Source organism: Notamacropus eugenii (genome assembly GCF_028372415.1).
Source record: "Notamacropus eugenii isolate mMacEug1 chromosome Y unlocalized genomic scaffold, mMacEug1.pri_v2 SUPER_Y_unloc_4, whole genome shotgun sequence".
NCBI lineage: Eukaryota > Metazoa > Chordata > Mammalia > Diprotodontia > Macropodidae > Notamacropus > Notamacropus eugenii.
The window spans coordinates 357,699-379,790 of NW_027325142.1; the positions used below are offsets into that span (position 1 = coordinate 357,699).

The window sequence follows — 22,092 nt, forward strand, 5'->3', positions numbered from 1 at the left end:
AGCTACTTGTTTCTCAATTCTGTCCTCCAGAACTCTAAGTTCATTTTTATTTCTTTGTTTCTTCTACATGTTTATGCACCAGACTGAATTCTGATCAGGAAAGCTAAGATTGAGCACAATGGAGACAGAGGGCTGGGGACAAGAGCTTTGGGGGGCATGTGCTGGTTATGGCAATGAACATTTAGCTACCTATGGACTGAGAGAAAACAAGGAAAGGGTACCAAAAAGAGGTCCCAAGAGATTCTGTGCAAGGGCTGGGTGCATGAATGGGGCCCTCTGGCAACTCTATAGCCCACCACCCCAGAACTGGGTCACAAATTTAGGACAGAAAGGATTTGCCATGACTGTGACTGAACAAGGAACAAGTTGTGGAAGCAAAGGGTTAGCTGTGTGGCCCTAAGCCCAAAAGCAGAACACAGGAGCCAAAACCAGAGCAGAGCTGGCAGTCTGCTAAACCTGAAGAGACTTTTAAAAAATTATTTTGTTTTTAATTCATGGAATAAAACACATTTCCGTAATGTAGAATGATAAAAAGAAAGAAAAGATGATCACACATGAAACTGCAAATCAACTACTCACAAATTGTAATTCCTTTAAAATATACAAGAAAACTATCATGTACATTTCTTCTGCCCAAGAGATGGCTACCATTTAACATGAATCTGTGTGTTTGTGTGTGTGTGTGTGTGTGTGTGTGTGTGAAATTATAATACATATACTGCTTCTATTTATCAGTTTTTTTTCTTTGAGTGGAGACAGCATCTTTCTTCATATGTCCTTTGTACTTAATTTGGGTATTTATGGAGACAAAATCATGTATTTGCTCAAAGTCATTCTGTTTTTCAGTGTTTACTTTTTCCACGTTACAAGTAAAAACAATTTTTTAGTATTGTTTTTTAAAACTTTAAGTTCCAAATTTTCTCCCTTCCTTTCCCTCCCCACTCCCCCTCACTGAGAAGGCATGCAGTTTGATACAAAGTTATACATATGTAGTCATGGAAAACACTTCCATTAATAGTCCTGTGAAAAAGTAACCATATTTCCCTCCATCCTATGCCATCCACCCCCTATGTTAATTCGATTCTCTGCTTTGACCTAATAATAACTAATAATTAATGCTAACCTAATACTGAGAAAGGCCTCATGACTTACAAACATCATCTTTCCATGAAGGAACATCAACAGTTCACCTTTAATGAGTCCCTTATGTCTTCTCTAGAGAGCTGAGTTAAATTTTCTATTCAGCTCTGGTCTTTTTCTCAAGAATGCATGGCATTCTTCTACATTGGGATTCCATTTTTTCCCTCATGGATTACACTCTGTTTTGCTGGGTAAATGATTTTGGTTTAATTCCCAGCTCCATTGATCTCGAGAATATCATACTCCAAGGCCTCCTTAATGTAGAACCTGCTAAATCTTGTGTAATCCTGATTGTATTTCCACAGTACTTGAATTGCTTCTTTCTGGCTGCTTGCGATATTTTCTCCTTGACCTGGGAACTCTGAAATTTAGCTACAATATTCCTGGGAGTTTTCCTTTTGGGAGATGATCAGTGAATTTTTTCCATTCCTATTTTACCTTCTGGGTCTAGAGTCTCAGGGCAGTATTCCTTCATAATTTCTGGAAAGATGATGTCTAGGCTCCTATTTTTGGCATGGCTTTCAGCCAATTTTTAAAAAATTGTCATGTTCATAAAACATCTTATCGAAATATGCTGTTCAGCCAACAATTTTTAAATTATCTCTCCGGCATCTATTTTCCAGGGCAGTTGTTTTCCCAGTGAGATATTTTGCACCGTCTTCTATTTGTCCCTTCTTTCAGTTTCATTTTATTGCTTCTTGATTTCTCACAGAGTCATTAGTTTCCATGTGTTCCATTCTAATTTTTAAGAAATTATTTTCGTCAGTGAACTTTGGGATCTCCTTTTCCATTCTGCCAACTCTGCCTTTTAAGGGATTCTTCTCCCCACTGGCTTTTTGGACCTCTTTTAGCATTTGGCCTAGTCTATTTTTAAGTATTTTTCAGTATTTTGGGGAGTCTCCTTTAGCCTTGTTTTCATGATTCCCTTGCATCACTCTCATTTCCCTTTCCAATTTTTCCTCTTCTCTTCTCTTACTTGATTTTCCAAATTCTTTTTGAGCTCTTCCATGGCCCAAGACCAATTCACATTTTTCGGGGAAGCTTTGAATGTAGGAGCTTCGACTTTGTGGTCTTCTCCCGAGTGTGTGTTCTGATATTCCTTGTATAAGAGTCAGAGGGTTTTTTCACTGTTTGCTCATTTTCCCAGCCAATTCCAAATTTCCCCATAGTTTGGCTCTGTGATAAGCTTGGACTCTGCTTCCAAGGGGGTAGCTTCCAGGAACTTGCAAGTTTTCCATTCTTCCAAGGAGGTATGATCTAAGCAGAGCTGTTTACCCCTCTCTTGACCTGTGCTCTGGTCAGTGAGTGACCACAAGCACTTTTTTCTGCCTTTAAACTGTGAAGAAGATTCCCTCTCCACTGCCACCACAAGCTCCACCATGCCAGCCCTTCTCCTCACCCTGGTACTGCAGCCGAGATCCAAGCACTGGCAAAGCAACAGAGTCCTACCCTAGTGCTAGCTATCTCCTTTTGACCATTGACTCAATCCTCTTACCGTCTCCGGGCTGAGAGCTCTGGAAGCAGCCACCACTGCCACGGCTGTGCCACTGGCACTGCAGTCCCGCCCAAGGCCTGCTCCTGGATTTCTGCAGTTGGGAAAGTGCTGGGACTGGGAATGGACTGCACTCCTCTCTCAGCCTGGAGCAACAGACTTTTCCTGTCGACCTTCCAGGTTGTCTTGGGCCTGAAATTTGCCTCACTTTGTCTTTTTGTAGCTTCTGCTGTTCTAGAATATTTTAGTCATTTTTAAAGGTATTTGGTGGGGTTTGGGGGAGAGCTCAGGTGAGTCCCTGTCTTTCCTCTGCCATCTTGACTCTGCCTCCTCAAAGTCATTATTAAAACAATACTGTTATTCCTGCATACCATAGTCTCTTAGTTCTGCTCACTTCACTCTTCACTATTTTGTGCAAGACTTTTCACGTTTTTCTAAAATCACTGAGCTCATTATTTTTTATAACACAGTAATATTCCGTCACAATCATTTACCGTAACTTGTTTGGCCATTCCCAATGTCCAATTCTTTGCTACCACAAAGAGAGCCGCTTTAAGCTATTTTAGAACATATAAGATCTTTTCCCTTTTTCCCTAATCATCTTCGGAAATAGACCAAGCAGTGGTATTGCTGGGCCAAGGGCGTATTAGTAGTTTAATAATTCTTTGGGCATAATTCCAGATGGCTCTACAAAATGGTTGTATCAGTTCACAATTCCACCAACAATGAATCAGTGTGCCAATTTTTCCACATCCCTTCCAAGAGTTGTCATTTCCCCCTTCCATCATTTTATTCAGGCCGGAAGCTGTAAAATGATAGCTCAAGGTTGTTCTAATCTGCATGTCTCTAATCAATAATGACTTAGGGCATTTATTAATAACTACAGCAGTGAGGTCAGCAATACAAAGTCAGCACGGTGCTAGCCTAGTTGTTGTACGCCTGTGAAACATGGACAGTCTATCAGCACCATGCCAGGAAATTGAACCACGGTACCAGACACTGAGGTCCTTACTCCAGCTAAACTACTAAGCATTCAAACTATGCTTCCGAGAGTGCAACTCAGATGGGCTGGCCATGTTGTTTGAATGCAAAACATACGCTTGCCAAAAAGACTATCTTAGGGAGAACTCACACAGGGCAGGCGATCACACGGTGGTCAGAAGAAGTGATACAAGGACACTCTCAAGGTTTCTCTCAAGAACTCTGAGACTGTGTGACATGGGAGACACTGGGGCAGGACGACTCAGCACAATATACCCACATCAGAAAAGGTGCTGTGCTCTATGAGCAAAGCAAAATTGAACCAGCTCAGGAGAAGCGCAACATCAAGTACACATTTAGAGTATCCACCCCAAATATTCACGTGGACTTTTTGTGCCCGATCTGTGGTAGAGCATTCTGAGTTCATATTGATCTACTCGGCCACAGCTGGACACACTGAAACTTGACTTTGTCATAGTATTATCATTTTGGTCCTCTTTGAGAAGGAAGGACAACCACCACCACCACCACCACCACCACCACCACCGCCACCCACATAACTATAAATTATCTTGATTTCATTGGAAAACTGCCTGCTCATATCCTTTGACCATTTATCAGTTGGGGAGTGACTCATATTTTCACAGATTTCACAAAATTCTCTCTATATTTTTTGATAGGAGACCTTTACCTGATAAACCTTAAAATTTTACAAAAATTATATCCCCAATTTTCTGCTTTTCTTCTGCTCCAGCTGTATTTATTTTACTTGTACAAGAACTTTTTAATTTAATGTAACTGAAACTGTGCACTTTACACATAACTCTACCTCCATCTCTTTGTTTATTCACAAAATGTTTCCCTGTTCACAAGTTTGATATGCTATGTGTTCCATGTTCCTCTAATTTTCTTTGAAAATTGTCTCTTTATATCTGGGTCATGTATCCATTCTGATCTTGCCTTGGCAAATGGTGTGAGATACCCTAAATGCCCCATTTCTGCCATGCTGCTTTCCATTTTTCCCAAGAATTTTTTTAACCAAATAATGAATTCTTACCCCCAAATCTTAAGGTTTTAACATATATTTGGATTACTATATTTATTTATAATTATTTGCTGCTGCAAATTACACACCTACTCTCTTCTACTCATCTACATTTCTGTTTCTTGGCCAGTACCAGATAATTTTGATAATTACTGCCTCAAAATATAATGTAAAATCTGATACTGCTAAACCTCATTCCTTTATGCTTTTTTTCATTACTTCCTTTGATACTCCTGTTTTTCCAAATGATTCTTTTATAATTTTTTTTCCAACTCAGTAAGTACTTTCGTTAGGTAACTTAATTGTTGGGTAGTTTAATTAAATTGACATTTAACAATGTCAGTGATGGCGCTGATGGCAAAATTACCACTTTCATTAATTATACTCGCCTTGACATTATTTAAATCTGATTTTATTTGTATAAAAAGCTGTTTTTGTTTTTATTTTCTTTACATGTATTTCCTGGGTTTGTTTGGGCAGGTATACTCCCAGGTTTTTTGTACTGCTGAGACCCCTAGAGTCATTTAAAATGGGGTATTTTTTACTATCACTTCTTGCAGAGTTTTGTTTGTGCTACATAGGAATACTGATGATTTATGTGGATTTCCTTTATATATTGCTACTTCAATAAAATTATTAATTCTCTCAACTAACCGTTTAGTTGAACCTTCGGGATTTTCCAGGAATGTCCTTGCATTGTCTGCAAAAAGCGATAGTTTTACCACCTCATTCCTCATTCTGATTCTTCCCATTTCTTTTTCTTCTCTTATTGCTATTGCTAGGACTTCCAAAAGATTATTAAAACAATATTGGTGACAGTGGGCATCCTTGTTTCACACTTCATCTCACTGGGGAGGCCTTTAGTTTATCCCCAATGCAGATAATGCTTGCTGATGGTTTTGAGATAAATGCTTTTTATTTTATCAGTTTTTATGAATTTAATTTTTTTAAATCAGTTTGAGGACAAATCCATGTGTGCTTTCAAGTGTTTTTAATAGGGGTGCGTGTTTATTTTCTGCATCCATTGATATAATCATGTGATTTTTTTTTTTTACCTTTATCATTGATGTAGTCAGTTATGGTAATTGGTTTTCTTTTATGTTAAAGTCTCACTTGATCATAATATTTGATCTTTTAAGAGACTGTGGTAATGTTTTAGCTAGTATTTAATGAAATTGGTCTATAATTTCCTTTTTTCTGTTTTTACTTTTGCTGGTTTAGGCATCAGTTATCATATTTGCTTCACAAAAGGAGTTAAGTAGAATCCCTTCTTTACCAGTTATGCCAAATGGTTTATTTAATATTAGAATTAGTTGATCTTTAAATGTTTGATAGAATTCACTTGCTAATCCATCTGGTCCTGGTGGTTTTCTCTCAGGAAGTTCATGTATGGTCTGTTCAATGTCTTTTACTGAAAGAGATCTATATAGATGTTCCATTGCCCCTTCTGCTAACATAGGCAATTTATATTTTTGCAAATATTCTTGCATATTGTTTAAATTGTTAAATGTATTGGCATATAATCTGGCAAATGAACTGCTTATTATTGCTTTAATTCCATCTTTATATGTGGTATAATCACCCTGCTTATTTTTAATACTAATGATTTGGTTTTCTTCTCTTTTTAACCAAATTAACCAATTGCTTATCTATTTTGTTTTTTGTTCATAAAACCAACTCGTAGCTTTATTAATTAACTCAATGGGTTTTTTTTACTCTCGATGTCATTAGTCTCCCTTTACTTTTTAAGATTTCCAAATTACTGTTTAATTGGGGATTTTTAATTTGCTTTTGTTCTGCTTTCTATTTAACTGTGTGTCCAAATCATTACTCTGCTCTTTCTCCATTTTACTGATGTAAGTATTTAGAGATAAACATTTCCCTCTAATCACTGTTTTTTTCAGTATTCTGATATGTTATCTCATTGTTGTCATTCTCCTTAATGAAATTATTAACTGTTTCTACAGTTTGTTTTTTAACCTACTCATTCTTTAAGATTGGGTTGTTTAATTTCCGATTAGTTTTTAATCTATGTTTCTGTGGTTTCTAATTAAATATCATTTTTATTGCATTATGGTTTTTCAAAATTTCTCCTTCTAAGTGTAAAATTTTAATGTACTAATACATGGTCAATCTCGGTAAAAAAAAAAAAAAAGTACCCTAAACTGTGGAGGACAAGTTGTACTCCTTTCGATTCCTTTCAATTCTCTCCAGATATCTATCATACGTAACTTATCTAAAATTTTATTCATTTCCTTAGTTTCTTCATCATTTATATTTTGGTTAGATTTATCTAGTTCTGAGAGAAAATCTTTTCCCCAGGGAAAAAAAAAGTCCCATTTAAACTTTACCGTATTAGGGCCAAATTAAATTCTCGGTATTCACATATATATTACAGAGTGGGAGAGTAAATGGTTAATAAGACTTCCTGGCATTTAGCTGAGACACTTTTGACAAAAGCAAAGCAGGGACCAAAACATTGAGCCAACATAGCTCACAATCTCTATTCACCAGTTTTCACATAGAAATTATGGCCCCTCTCTCCTGCCTTTGTTGTTGTTTTAACTGTCATTCTTTCAAGAGCAAGTCAGTTTTTTTCTCATTTGCCATGGCATCTATGCATCAAAAAGACCCTTCGGTATACTGTTAATTCTTCTGTGGGGTTTAAGATAAATTTTCACTTGCTTCTCAAGTGAAAACTCTACCACCATCACCGACCAGAGAGAAAATAAGAAGTTCCCAACAAAGTTAGAGGGACACTGCGTATGGAGAGCTGGGTGGGGGAGCTCCAAAAATATGTTGTAGCTTATGCTGTTAAGTTGAAACGTCTCTTTTACCTAAATCTCCAGCAGGATAATGAAGTAGGGAAAAGCACGTTGAAATTGAAGATTTAAAAAAATCAGTTACAAGGTAGCTTCTTTGTTGACTATGATTACCAAAATCGGGAGTATGGTATTCTTCAAAATATATGTATACAGATGTAAGTGGGGCTTAGTTTCTCTTTTATAAGTGAAATTTAAAAGTAAGCTGTCCAGAGCACACACATGCAAATGCAAACACACACACACACACATAACTTATTGTTTTCCTTTTCCTTGCCAGCCCCCATGTTAGCAGTATCAAAACAGAAGAAATTTAGAGAACAGAACTTCAGGCCAAACATCTTTCTCCCTCCCTCCCTGCAGTGTACAGATCAAGTCCAAAGACAAGAAAACAGGCTGGAAAGAAAAGCAAACACAAACACATCAACCAAGAACTATGATGCCAACAAACAATCTCAAGATGTGAACACAGAATGACTTCAACATATTTACATGTAAAACCATAAAGATAAATGCATCTTAGACACAAAGAGAAATTTCCAAAAAGAATTAAAAGAAATCTCTAAAAGGAGATAAAAAATTATTTTAAATATCCAATGAGAGAAGCAAAGGCAAGAAAAATAAGTGAGGTCAGACCCAGGAAAGCAACGTATTAAGGGAAAATTTAACAGCTCATGGGAAAAGTTCAAAGCCTCAATGAAGAAAATGACTTCTCCACAGCTAGTAACTCGAGAAGTCACAAAAGAAAATCGCCCAGATCTCTCTGACGCACAGGCCAAAGTGGAAATAGAATCTACTTATCACCTCCTGAAAGAGACCTCCCCGCAAGGGTAAACTCCCAGAAATATTATAGCCAAAATTCAGAGCTCTAAGGTCAAGTGAAAACCGGTGGAAACAGCTAGAAAGAAGAAATTACAGTATGATGTAGCCATACAGCCACCACTTAAACAGAAAGGTTGGTATATGATATTCCAGAAGGCAACAGATCAAGGCTCACAAGCAAGAATCTGAGCAAAACTGAGTAAAATCCTTTCAGAGGAAAAAGGGATTTTAATGAAATAGAGGACTTCCAAAGCATTCCCAGTGCAAAGATCAGAGCTGAATCAAGTATCTGACACACAATCTCTGGATTCAAGATGAGTGTGAAGGGTGGTGAAAACTTCTGAAGAACTTAAATCTCAAGTAGATCAGATTTGAGACCTGACTTTCAATTTCTCAAAAATCAAATGATATAGGGAAACTTGAAGTTGTGAAACCACCTGTAGTCCCTCTGCCCAAATTTGCTTAACCTATTTCCTCATTTCTGAAAATAAGACTGCTTGCTCAGACTCTTGAACAAAAGGGTAAAGGGAGTTTTGTGGTTTTCTAGTACACAACCACGCATCTGCTTCTGTACTGTGCCTCTCTTCCTCTGCTCAGGGGAAAGTGATGCCCGCTTCTCCCAAGAACCACATAAAGGACTTTCTGTTTATACTTTGAGACCAAACAGTGTCTTGGGCTCTTGGTCCAGAATCACATGACTTCCCAGAAAGATGGTCAGTGCTTCAGTTCAAGGGCAGGTGCCGGCTGAGGGATTTTCTCTAATGGTCCTTGCAACTGAGTGCCAGACCTCCCTGTCTGTGAACTAATGAGCCAAAGAGGAGGAACTCGGTAAAACTGGAAGTGTAGGGTGTCTGAAGCTCTGAAACTGTGACCAGTTGTTTGATTTTGCCAGTCAGGTAACTTATGTGGGCATAACCCAGAGGTAAGTAAGTGATGAAAATATTGATGTTCACTACATAATGGTAGAGTTAACTTCTTTGCTTTAAGCGCATAATCCAGACCCAGAGCACTTGTGGGTCTGGGTGTTATTTGTTGCGTCTTAGACTCAGGGAGACTGCAGACAGCTTCTATCCAAATTTTAAGGGTCTAAATCCCAAGGCAAGGACCCCCAAGAACGATACTGGGTGACTGCTGGTTGGGAGCTATCCCACCATGCTGGAAGGATCAGCTGATCATCCTCAGGCAAAATGGGTAAGGAGCAGTCCAAACTTGCTCTCCAGAGCATAGTCAGAGTATATGGGTAAACAGTCCCCTGGGAAATAGATTACAGAATTGAAATGAGGTACTAAAATACAAAGGAAAAGATAAAAAGAAAATGATCAAGTATTGTTGTTTCGTATGAGGTCATAAAGATATTAAAGGAGGCATGATCTGGCCAAAGCACCAATCCTCCAAGACCCTGGAGGAAGTCACCTACATAGGACTCTTTTGAGTTGATAAAGCAGTACAGAAGTCTTGTGGGAGATGTCCTACAAGCCCGCCTACACTCTTTAGGTCAGCAACCAAGAGGATGAGGAAATCAAAATTCAAAATTGGGTGAAAATGATTTGTTATGTTTTGTCTGTATGTGGTTGTGTGTGAATGAAAGTCTATGTCTCTGTCTTCTCTGACACTTTGTAAGGCAGCCAGCCAGTAAGAGCAGGAAGGCTGAGGGGAACTTATCTCCCCCTCTCAAACTAAAAGAAAGGCAGGCTAACTAGCATCCAATCATTTCCTGTCTTACCCACAATGAGACATGAACTGGAAAGCCTTTCCATTTGTTTGTGAATGCAGACAAGACTTGACTCAAAAAAGAGGAGCGCAGAAAGTTTTCTTGTAAGTAGCAAAAGTGTTTGACAATAAAAGATGTTTATCAGTAGTGATTACAAAATTCAGTTTTGATAAGATTTCAAGTTAAAATTTGTCCTGAAAGAATAATAAGCAGCATCTGAAAATGCTCTTCCTATCAGCATTAGGTAGAAAATGATACTGTTATATGGCATTTATGATTGTAAAGGGTATTTGTTAGATGTAATATTAATTTAATGCATTGATTACATATAGAGAGAGATTTATAAAGGATGAGATAGAAATTTGTAAGTAAGTGATGAAAATACTGATGTTCATTACATAATGGTAGAGTTAACTTCTTTGCTTTAAGCTAGAAGAGGATTCTAGTGCAGAAAGTTGTAGTTAAAGATGTGAAGGAAGTAGACAATCTGAGTAATGGGACTGAGAGACTTGGGAAGCTGAATGACTCTGAATGGGTCAGTTTCAGTAAGTACTGAGGGTGTGAGGAAGTATTTTCAGAAGAGAGAAAGAAAAATCACTTAACTTGATTTAACATAGTTAACAGCTCAATCAAATTTAAGATGACTTTATCTGATCAAGGTGATAAAGAGTATATAAGCCCACATGGTAAGGTTATTGTGCAAAGTGATGTGGAGATGCATTCAGCTGAATGGGTAATGGTTCATTTAAAGTTTTAAGTAAACTTAAATAGTTTAAGTTTTTAAGTAAATCTAAATGTTGTTATATTAGAAAATTCATTGTTAACTAAAATTGTTTTTTGCTAGGAATCAACCAAATTTACAAAAATATGTAAAAAGAAAACTTATGGCCAAATGTGAGAAGGCCTTGGTTTTATGTCTTGTAACTGCTGCCAATTAGGCTCATGAGGGTTTTGTGACAAATTGTAAATTGTTTGTAAAAGAGGAAAATATTTGTCGTATGAATCTTTTGTATGATTTTTGAAAGGCCTACCTACCAAATTTATATTTGTAAACTAATCTGCTGTAACAACTTCAGGCTTTCTGGGAGGTTTGGAAGAGAAGAGACAAGATAATGGAGACCAGGAATTTTAAGACAAAAAAGTCTCCTGGCCCCATCACCCCCCCTTCCTTTTGAAATCCAGTCATTACAGAAAGACTTCTTACAATCTAATCAGAACTGGAAATGCTCAGAGATGTTAACTTTCTAAAGTAAAAGGAGAGGAGTTGGCCCCATCCCCACCCAGGGGTGGCTTAGATTAAGGAGAGTTTAAAATAAACACCCAAATGGTGTGGCCCTTCACTTTGTTAAAGTTGTTATGTCTATGTAAAATGTAAACTGAGTATGGAGTACCTAAACCAGGAATTTGTTTAGATGATAATCTCTAGTGCTTGGTTTTTAAGACAAATTTAAAATTTAAGATGTGTAAAATTTTTGATTAGTGAAACCCAATTGGAGTATAAAAACTTCAAAAATAAATGCAGAACAAAAATATTAAATGTATCTCATAATGCCTTTGAAGAAAAGATGTGTGTGTGTATGTGTGTGTATATATATAACTGCAAACTATATAACTCAACCACAAAGACTGGAAGGTCAGCAAAGAAATTACAGAAATAATCAACGATTTCATTACAGATAATGATCACAATGAGACAATATACCAAAGTCTGTGAGATGCGGTCAAAACGGTACTCAGGTAAAAATTTATAAAGTCATCAATAAAAGAGAAAAAGAGCAGATCAACAAACAAGGAATACAACTTAAAAGCTAGAAAACAAATTTAAACATTTAAAAAAATTGCATACTAAAGTAGACATCCTGAAAATCAAAAGAGGGATTTAAAAAATTGAAAGTTTGAGGATTTTTTAAAAAATGAACTAGTAAATAATATTGGGGTTTGGGGAGGGACAGTGAGAAGAAGGACAGAAAGGTAAGCTTTTATAAACTCACGCTAATTTAATAAAAAGAAGAAAACTAAGTTATCTGTATCAAAAATGAAAACAATGAATTTGCAACTGATAAAGAAAGAAAAGCAGTGATTAGGAACTATTTTATCCAACTATATGCCAATAATACTGACAATATAAATGAAATGGATCAATCTTCACACAAGTACAAATTACTCAGCTTAACCAAATAACACAGTTTAACACAACCCTTAAATAACACTTTCACTGCTAAAGAAATTAAGCAAGACAGATTCCCAAAGGAAAAACAAAGCTTAGGACAAGATGTATTTACAAATGAATTCTAACAAACATTTAAAAAACAATCAATTCCAATGCTAAATAAACAAAAAAAAAATAGTTTAAGAAAAGATCTTACCAAATTCTTCCTATGGCACAAATATGGTACTGACACCTCAAACAGGTGAAGTCAAAACAGAGATAGTTGCAGAAATAACTCTAATTTTGATGCAAGCATTTTAAGTAAAGAAAATAAGAGAAATAAGAAGACACCAGTACATCACCAAGATCATATGCTATGACCATGCTGGGCTCAGCAGAAATCGAGAGAAAATTATTTAAATACATACACGAAAAGCTTTGTACAAAACACCACACCCATTCCTGTTAAAAAAAAAAAAGGCTGGAAAACATAGGAGCTAAAGAAATAAATGAGGGAGGAAGAAGATGTGGACCTAAAAATAAAATGAACTGAATTCAAAATCCTATTAAACCAGCATAATAACTGCAAATAGGAAATGCAAACATTTCAGTTGTATATCAACTATTAGTATTCAATGATAGGGAAATCTTTGCATTAAGTTTTTTTGAATAACATCTTGATATCTTAGACAAGTTCTGTACATGCCAAATAATAGAAGTATATTGGATTGTCAGCTTGTTGTAACTATTAACTACATGAAAGACTGCTCTCAACTGCTGATAACAGAGGTACAAGTGAAAACAGTGTGGGGTATTTCCTCATTAGTACTCTGTCATTCTATCAATATGACGTAGTCAAGAACTCCTTTTCCTATATCTAAAGACAGAATTGAAATATGTATCTGAATTCTTTTCTAGCTGTACAGCCTAGGATTTCTTTGACCTCTGAACCTTCAGGGTAGATACTTCCTACCGCTCCTCCCCCATTAGATTGATTGTAAACTCTTTGTTGATACAGACTCTTCTTTTTCATATTTTTCCCCAGTGCTTAGCACCAGGTCTGGAACATAGTTTATTGACTATGCTTAGAGGGGATAGAAATGTCCAGCAATCTTACTGCTAGACTTATGCATGAAAACATCAAAAGAAAGAGAAGTCATACAGCATTTCTGCAGTACCTCCTCAAACTGGAAACAAAGTAGATGACCATTTTGGGAAATGGCTATGAAATTAGGAAAGATGATATAGAAGCAAAATAGCCAGTGTTGGAAGGTCTTCAGGAATTCAAGCATGCTTGTCAGTAGCTTCAACCATTCCTAAGAAGATCCTGAATTATGTAAAGAATGTGTGTGTGTGTGTGTGTGTGTGTGTGTGTGTGTGTGTGTTAACAAGACCCTGAAAATAACATATGGTGCCAATTCATTCTGTGGGGTAACAATGTACTGTACAAAAGCAAAAATATGAAGAATTCAAAGAATGTAAAAATGCTTGTATGAACTGATGCAGAGTGAAAAACTAAAACTAAGATAGCAACATATACAATGCCTCTATTAATAACAATAATGTAAATGAAAAACAGAACAGATAACAAAATATAGGTAATTCCCTTCTCTCACTCCTTTTTGTTTAACTGTTTTGTTTGTTGGTTATAAGTAAGGTTTCTGTTTATGCCTTGTTCTCCATCAGGGAGGTGATGTCATGACATATAAATGAATTGGATTTAAGTGAGGGAGTCACTGAAAGGTCACCAGCCTCACTATCTCCTCCACAGGCATCTGGGTCCAGTGGGCAGACATGAACTGAGATAACTGAGATAACTGGAGATGGGCCAGGATGCTGGAGGACCTTGGCCTTTTCAAGCTAAGGGCAACCCATTCAATAATTACGCCTTAATAAACAGATGAAGCAAAGAATATCTTCTAGACCTGGGTTCCTTACAAAAACAGAAACAATTGTTATCTGCATTCATTCTGAGTTAATCAGGCCCTAAAGAGTGACCAAGCTTGGTCTGAAAACAGAGTCATTGGGGGTTAAGGTTGATCTTTAAGAGAAAAGTAAGAATTCACAGTGGGGAAACGGAAGAGGTGGAAATCCTGTGAAGTAACAGTCCATCTTGCAAAAAGTCAGAAGGTATCAATTTGTTAAGTCATTTCAGGTTGTGTCCAATTTTTAGTAAGCCTATTTGGGTTTTTTTTGGCAAAGATAATGGAAAGGCTTGCCATTTCCTTCTCCAGCTCATTTTACAGGAAAGTGAGGCAAACAGCATTAAGTGACTTGTCTAGGATCTCACAACTAGTAAGTGTCTGATACTGGATTTGAATTCATGAGCATGAGCCTTCCTAAATGCAAAGTCAAAGCTCTATCCATTGTACCACCTAGCTATGTACATGTATCACACATGGGACATAATAAACACTTGTTGATTTATTGTATTTCATTTTCAATTGTAATAATGAGTACCTATAATTTAATTATGTATTACTGTGATCTTGTGTTTGCATTATATCCCTACTGCTTTATGAGAACAGGAACCAGGCCCTAATTAATTATCTTGGCTTGTCTTCCAGTGCCTAACATGTTACATTTTGGAAATTAAGAGATGAAGGAAGAGATACAAGGAGGGAGCTAAGTATGGAGAGAGGGAGGAGTAAAATGGAGGAAGGAGGGAGGAGAGAAAGAGGAAAGGAGGAAGAGATGGATGCAATTTTGTTACAGCTTCAGAGAAGAGCTGATGACAAGTGTAACTTCTCCTTTGATTTCATGGATTGCTACTGGAAAAGAATTCATTGTCACTTGCCAAGACTACCTTACACAGGCCTTGTTACATTCTGAGCTAAAATGGTCTTAGGAAATTTAGTGATATAACTTTTCTTACCAAATTGTGACGATTCATAACTGTTGTGCTATTCCTTCGAGGTTGAAAGATGTCATTTTGAAACACCTGTGAATTATCACTGAGGGAAAAAAAGGTAAAAATAAACTTTTGTTATAAAAGCTGTTATTCCCAATTATTCCACCTTATTATTTGCTCTACATAATATCATTATAGAATGAACCAAATTTTTATGATAATTTGCTAATTCTAAGTAGGGCATTCATCTATCAACTGGGGAGCTAAACAAATTGTAGTATGTGATTGTAATGGAATATTATTCTGCTATAAGAAATGACAAGCAGGATGATTTCAGAAAATGTAGAAAGACTTGCATAAGCTGATAAAAGTAAAGTAAAAGTAGGTAGACCTAGCATATTGTAAACAGTAACAGCTATATTGTAAAATGAAAAATTATGAATGACTCAGCTCTTCTCAGCAACATAATGATCCAAACCCAAAAGACTATGCACCGCCAGAAGAACTGATATTGATCAAATGTTATTTTTCACCTTCATTTTTTTCCTTTACTTGAGTCCTCTTGTACAAAATGACCAGCATGGAAATGTTTTACATAATTGCACATGTATAATTAACATCTCATTGCTTAGCATTTCAACGAAGAGAGAATGGTGGAAGGAGGACAGAATTTGGAAATCAAAATGTAAAACAAAATAGGGCATCTAAAAACACCAGCCACAAACTGCCCTCTCCAAATGTATAATGTGCACTCAAGTATCATATTTTTTTAGTACATCTACCCTATAGAGTCAGACTTATTTCCTGATAAGGACTGCCTACCTATTAGTAAGTTTTTACATCACTTTTTCATTATAGCTACAATTGACAAGACTTAATTAATTTAATAATTTTATTTGACTTAATCATGGTTGACTTTCTTCCTAGTTTTGGGGAACTGATCTTATTTTGAAAAATAATTCTGAAAGACCACATAATGAATATATATAAAATCAGTAAAAACAACTTTCTCTTTACTTATATCTTGGCAGTATCAAGTTACTGACTCAGAGCCAGATCTTTTATCAACCAATTTCACAAGCAGGGAAAACTCAAATGAACCCAGTCTATGAGCCCTAGACTGCAATTCTGGGGAGAAAAATCAAATCAACATGCAAAGCTGTATCCAAGTGAATAGCTGCTTTCTTTAGATGTACAAAGTGGTCACCTGCACTGTATCTTTTAGTCATCAAAGTTCAGTGCCAAAAGTCAACAATGCTGGTAATGGTTTGGCATGCAATGAATGTCTGACTGAGCTGTAAGTGTTCAACAGGGCCTGCTTCAGTCTTCATGACAACTGTTCTCAACTGCCCATTCCACTTTCATCTGTAAAGAAGGCTTATCATATGGATGTGACTACATGGATACCAAATGCAAATGAGTAGTCATAAAAAAGGACTCATCAAGCTTTCAGAAGAGAGGCAATTATCTTTTCTGAACATTCCATGTATCTCAATATAAATGTTCTTACACAGCCTTCCAATTTTCTTAATTCAAAAAGTGTTTCTTCCCAAAACCATAAAAGGTTTCTTAATTATGAAATTTTCTCAAAACATCTGGTGCTGTTCATCAAATGTTGATGGATAATTTTTCCAGTCTAAAATATTGCATTTATCTCTGATTCTTCTATCTTTGTAAGTTAACTTCACTCCGTCATTACTATCTTTTGGTACTCTCCTCTGCCTCTAATCTCCTGACCTTCCTTGATAACAATCACTTGCAAAAGTGATATTTGTAATGTTTGGTTTCACCATTTCACTCTCTTATCTCTTTAAATTATTATGGCTCCTTATTATCTGTAGTATCAAATTTTATGTCAAGGTTTTAAAATTTAAAGGTCTTCACAATTCCTACTAAGTTCTCTTACTACCTTCTATGAATTTTACAATTTAACTACAATACTTACATGCTGTTCCTTCAAAAGAAAAAAAAACTCCATGTTCTGTGTGTTCAATATCAAAATCCTTTTTTCAACATTCAGCTTAAATCTTACTTTTTCTATAACGGCTTTCTCAGTTTCATTGTTTTATGTTTCACAGCCTATGTTTCATTTACTGTATATATCTTCTATCTATGCAGTTACTCCTGTGTTGTTAGTAATTTCTTGGGGACAGAGACTATGATTTTGGTCTTTCTTTTGAATTGAAGTATGTTTCATAGCACTTGGCACAAAATAAGTACTTGATAATTTTTTTTGTTAATTTTAAAGAATGAAACACAATTAGGTGGCAAAGTGGGCTGAAGAGGACTGGGCATGGAATCAGAAAGACTTTAGTTCAAAACAGCTTTAGTCACTCAATACCTGTACGAACCTGGCCAAATCATTTAATCTTTCTTACTTCAATTTCATTATCTGTAAAATGAAATGGAGAAGGAAATAGTAACCCAAATGTGAAGAAGAAAAAAAACAAAAAGAAAGAAAAAGGGAAAGCCAGGATAGAGATTTTTATACATGGCAGAGTCAGAAGACATCATAGTGGTACACTTCACAGGTAAAAATTTAGGGTTAGTATAAGTAGATTGAAATGGTCAATACATATTTATATACATATATTTGTGCATATGTGCATATATGTATGTATATACAGTCATAACTGAGAAAGTGCTTATTTTATCATATTACAAAAAGAGATTTGGTTAATGTTTTATTGCACATGTGAATTTCTCTGTTTGTCACATAAAATATATTAGGTTCTACGTGCATCTATTTGTCCTTCCTGTTAACTGTTAATTTTGAATGTAAGAATCTCCTTTGTTTTATTAGACAGTTAGCTGTTTCTATGAATTATTGGATTTGTTTAGGTAAAAATTCTGGTGGCAATTTTTGAATTGCTAAAATTAATTGTTTAATCTTTTATTTACCTTATTGTTTACTATGTTTCTAATGTTTGAGGATTTTCATATTTTGTGATTTATGTGGTTCAGCATTATTGGCCTAAATGTATTTTTTGAGAATTATTGTTGTATGTTTCTGTGGTGTACTATGGAGTGGTTTGTTTAATTAAATTATGTAGTGTACTTGTTTGTAGCCCAATTTAGCAGATTGGAATGATGTGTTTTTAATGTGCTTTATAGATGTAAGAGCTATTCTACTTATAGGTTATTTGTTGAAAAAACTTTTTTGCTTTGCTTTACATATATTAATTTTTTAAATTTTTGGAAGTAAAGCAATTTTTTTTTATTGCCAGTTGCATGTATAGTGATTAGTGCTAAGTAATGTTTAATGTATGGTGATGGATTGCTTTTTATATACATGTAAGTGTGTGTGTCTGTGAGAGAGAGAAAGGGTTAATGGTGCATGTATGTTATTAAGTATATATGTTCAGTTTTTTAAAGTGGTGGAATGTATTTGACAGATAAGTAAGTTTAAAATCAGTACTGTTGTTGAAGTGGTAGGAAACAAGTTTAAAGTTTGTATTAATATATGGGCTGGGTGTTAAAATTTATTAAATTATATTTTTATTGTTAAATGTTGAATTGGATAACTTGTAATGAATTTTGGTTTTAAACCGATTTTTAAATAGTTTGGTATTGTTGTTTTATTCATAGTAGCCTAAATGAAAAAAATATATATATATATGGTATGTCAGTACAGTTCATAGTGGTAAACACCTCTGTTTAATTTTTGATGGGGTTTGGAATATGCACGCTTAAAAAATTAAGTTTTAAATCTAAAAATGTGTTATTTCGGTTTGAGTCAAAGACAGTATCAGTGATAAAGTTTTGTGAGAAAGTATTTTCATTTAAGAAAATTATGTGTTCTTGGTTCACGTGTTGAAGGTATGAAGTTAAATTTTTTAAGGGAGTAAACGATATGTTTGGTTAAGTAAATTTTTTGGTTGGAATTGTTTTATTTGAGTACGAGAAAGGTTAGTACGGTTTTTTCTTCAGTAAACGATCGAAATAATCAAGAGGAAGTCAGAAATCTTCAGTCCCTCCCCCAACATATCTTGTCACTGACCTGACTTCTTGAATGAGAGGGGCGCTGTTGGATCTCCTCAGATTTCCCCGTTCACTGCAGGCACCAGAGGTATTTGTCGAAATATCAACGTCCAGTTCCATTTTTTCCTGAGCCATGTCCGTGAAGGTAAAAGGCTTTACAAGCTCCGTAAGACTTCCGGTATGCCGAGTACGTAAAGCAAGATCCGGTCGTACCGCGCTGATCCGTAGTTGTTGTTATTTCACGACAATTCAGGTATCCACTCAATTTAGAAAAGACGTTTACAGAACTTAAAGCTAAGCTCCTGTCTGCTCCGCCCAAAAGCCTTGGGCGTTTACTTCCGGGTTGCGGGATTTTTTTTTTTTTTTTTCTCTCCAAACTTGGGGGCGGTTATGTGTACAACGGCAATAAATAACTACACACTGGAATAATGCCTAACAATATCCAGGTAAACTTCATTTTGTTTAGGTAATATTTGAAAGCACAACATACGTTATTTTAAAAAGCTGTGTCCAACTCATACTATAACATAATATGTAAAAAAGTTAACAAAATATCTTTTCTATAACCTTCAAATACACTTTATAGCTTTTTCATGGTCCAATTTAAATTTTACATAATTATCTCCCAATTCACATTTTCAAATCCCCTTTTCATCCAAATACATGAAATGAATACTTTCTTCCAACTATTCATTTTGGTAAAAATTAACCGCACAAATTCCAAAAGAATGGATTTCATAATAGAAAACAAGTACATCATTAAATAATAGAGGTGATAATGAGTGTCCTTGCTTCACCCCTAATCTTATTGCTGTGTGGGATGGCTCAGGTCCCTACATAAATCAATTATTCAGAGGCCTCTCAAAGTGATGACAGAAAAGAGTTTTATTCGATTCTCGAGAATCTGGACAATCCCACAGCAGTTCACCTGGAGTAGGAAAGCCGAAGATAAAAATCAGGACAGTGATTTATAAACCCTAACGCAAGTCCCTCCTCCCTCCCCCGCCACTGACCATTATCCTCATTAGCTGAGGATATGGTCTTACATTCTAGACAGGAGATCGAACCAATCCCTTTGAAATGAAGACATCGAGGAATTACGCAAGTTTTGTCCAATCATTGAGACCCCAGTACACCACACAGTTTTATACCTTATATGGAACTATTCTATTCCAAAAACACTGCAGCCCCGAGCCTCCAGGCCCCACCTCACCCTTGGGAGAAAACCACAATCTGAGGAGTCTTCACCAAGTCTATCCCACTCATTGTGAAGTCTTCTCCCTTGTCTCCATTATACATAGTAGTTGCTCATGGTTACATATAAATATTACATATAATTCTAAAGTAAATTCGATTTATACTGATGCTCTTTAACATTTTTAATAGGAATGGGTGCTGCATTTTGTGAAAGTGTTTTTCCGCATGTATGTAATATCTGTTACTTTTGTTATTGATGTAGCCAATTATGCTAATACTGAGCCACATCTCCATGCGTGCTACAAATCCCACCTGGTCCTAGTGTCTCATACTTGTGTAATCTCTTTGCTAGTATTTCATTTAAATTTTTTCCATCAATATTCACCAGGGAAATTTGTCTATAATTTTCTATCTCTCAGCTCTTCATGATTTTTGAATCACTGTGTTTACATTTGTGTAGTACTAAGAGTTTGATACAACTCCTTCTTTCTGTATTTCTCCAAACTATTTCCATACTACTCCGATTAATTTTTCTTTAAATGTGTACTGAAAACCATTTGCAAATCGATCTCATCCTTGGAATTTTTTATTACAAGGTCCATTGAAGGCTTTTTCAAATGATTTTTCTAAGGTTAGGTTATTTAAATATTTTTTTTCTTCATTTGTTAATCTGTATCATTTATATTTCTGTATACATTCCTGCTCACTCTTTGGGAATCCTGAAAGTTTGTAGACTTTTAGTCAAAATTATGAAAGGAGCAGATGGATGTAAGAGGACAGAAACTCAGGTCAGATGGACGTTGTCCCTCCTCAGATACACAGAGCTTAGGACTAACAGGTACAACAAGTATTCCTAGAAGAGTTAAAAAGAAAAGTTGCTTTTCTAAAGACTTAAAAAAAAAAGTTCTACAAACCAAATGGGAGCAGTGGAGGGGAAAAAACGTAAAAGAACTAAAGTATTTATGAATAGAGGAGTAACAGCTTTCAAAAAGAGGTACAAAACTGTGCTGAAGAAAGGTAAGCCATACAAAATTACAATTGGCCAAATGAAAGCTAATAATTTCATGAGCTACCAGGAAATAAAAGAAAGTTGAGTCTGAAAAAGATGTGTGTGAAATAGTTAATAGGAAAAACAACTATCCTGGAAAAAAGATCAAAGAGAGATGATTTAAGGATAATTGGACCACCTGACAATAAGAGCAAGAATAAGAGAAAGTCTCCTATTCTGAGAAATCCTACAAGAAAACACTTAGATAGTTTAGAACCAGGGAATACCACCAGTTAGTTGTCTCCAGAAAAAAAGCACAAAAGAAGACTCCTAAGGATAGTATAGCCAAAATGCAGGACTCCAAGATGAAGGAAAAGAAAATCCTTCAAGCAACCTGAAAAAAAGGATTCAGTGACAGAGAAGCCACAATAAAGATCATACGAGATGTATCAACCAGGATCTAAACGTACAACTCAGGACAATCGTCCCCAAAATTGTCAAAGAAAGGAGAAGAAAGACACATGTGTGGATACGAAGAATTGGAAATTGTCAGGTCTCCATCAATTGGACAGTAGTTGAATAAGTTATTGTTATTATACTGTAAGAAATTTTTAGTATTATATTATATCGTATATATATTATAATACAAGAAATTAATCAGGGAATAGTTTCATAGACACTGTGGAGGACTTGTGTAAGCTAATGCACATTAAAGTGAGCAGAAATAGGAGAACAATTATGTGATAACAATATGTAAAATAATCAGCCTTGAAAGACTTAAATAATCGTTCTGATCAGTACAACCAACCACAATTCTAGGGGATTCAGAGTAAAACTTGCTGTCCAACTCAACATGGAGAACTGATGAATGCCTGCTGAGAAATGAAAATTAAATAAAATTGAATTATAAAAA

At 35.7% G+C, this 22,092-nt stretch overlaps 1 protein-coding gene across 4 annotated transcripts in view; it reads right to left on the reverse strand.

The window, feature by feature from the left end:
- LOC140517012 (P2R1A-PPP2R2A-interacting phosphatase regulator 1-like) overlaps positions 1-19,222 on the reverse strand; it is a 54,076-nt gene extending 34,854 nt beyond the window's left edge. For all 4 annotated transcript variants that reach the window (XM_072627848.1, XM_072627849.1, XM_072627851.1 and 1 more), the window contains exons 1-2: positions 19,014-19,222; positions 15,038-15,116 (exon numbers count right to left, since the gene is read on the reverse strand). In XM_072627848.1, coding sequence (XP_072483949.1) covers positions 15,038-15,116; positions 19,014-19,129 — 195 coding nt within the window. In that variant the 5' untranslated portion in view covers positions 19,130-19,222. The remainder of the gene's footprint in view (positions 1-15,037; positions 15,117-19,013) is intronic.
- Between the last annotated feature and the right edge of the window lie 2,870 nt (positions 19,223-22,092).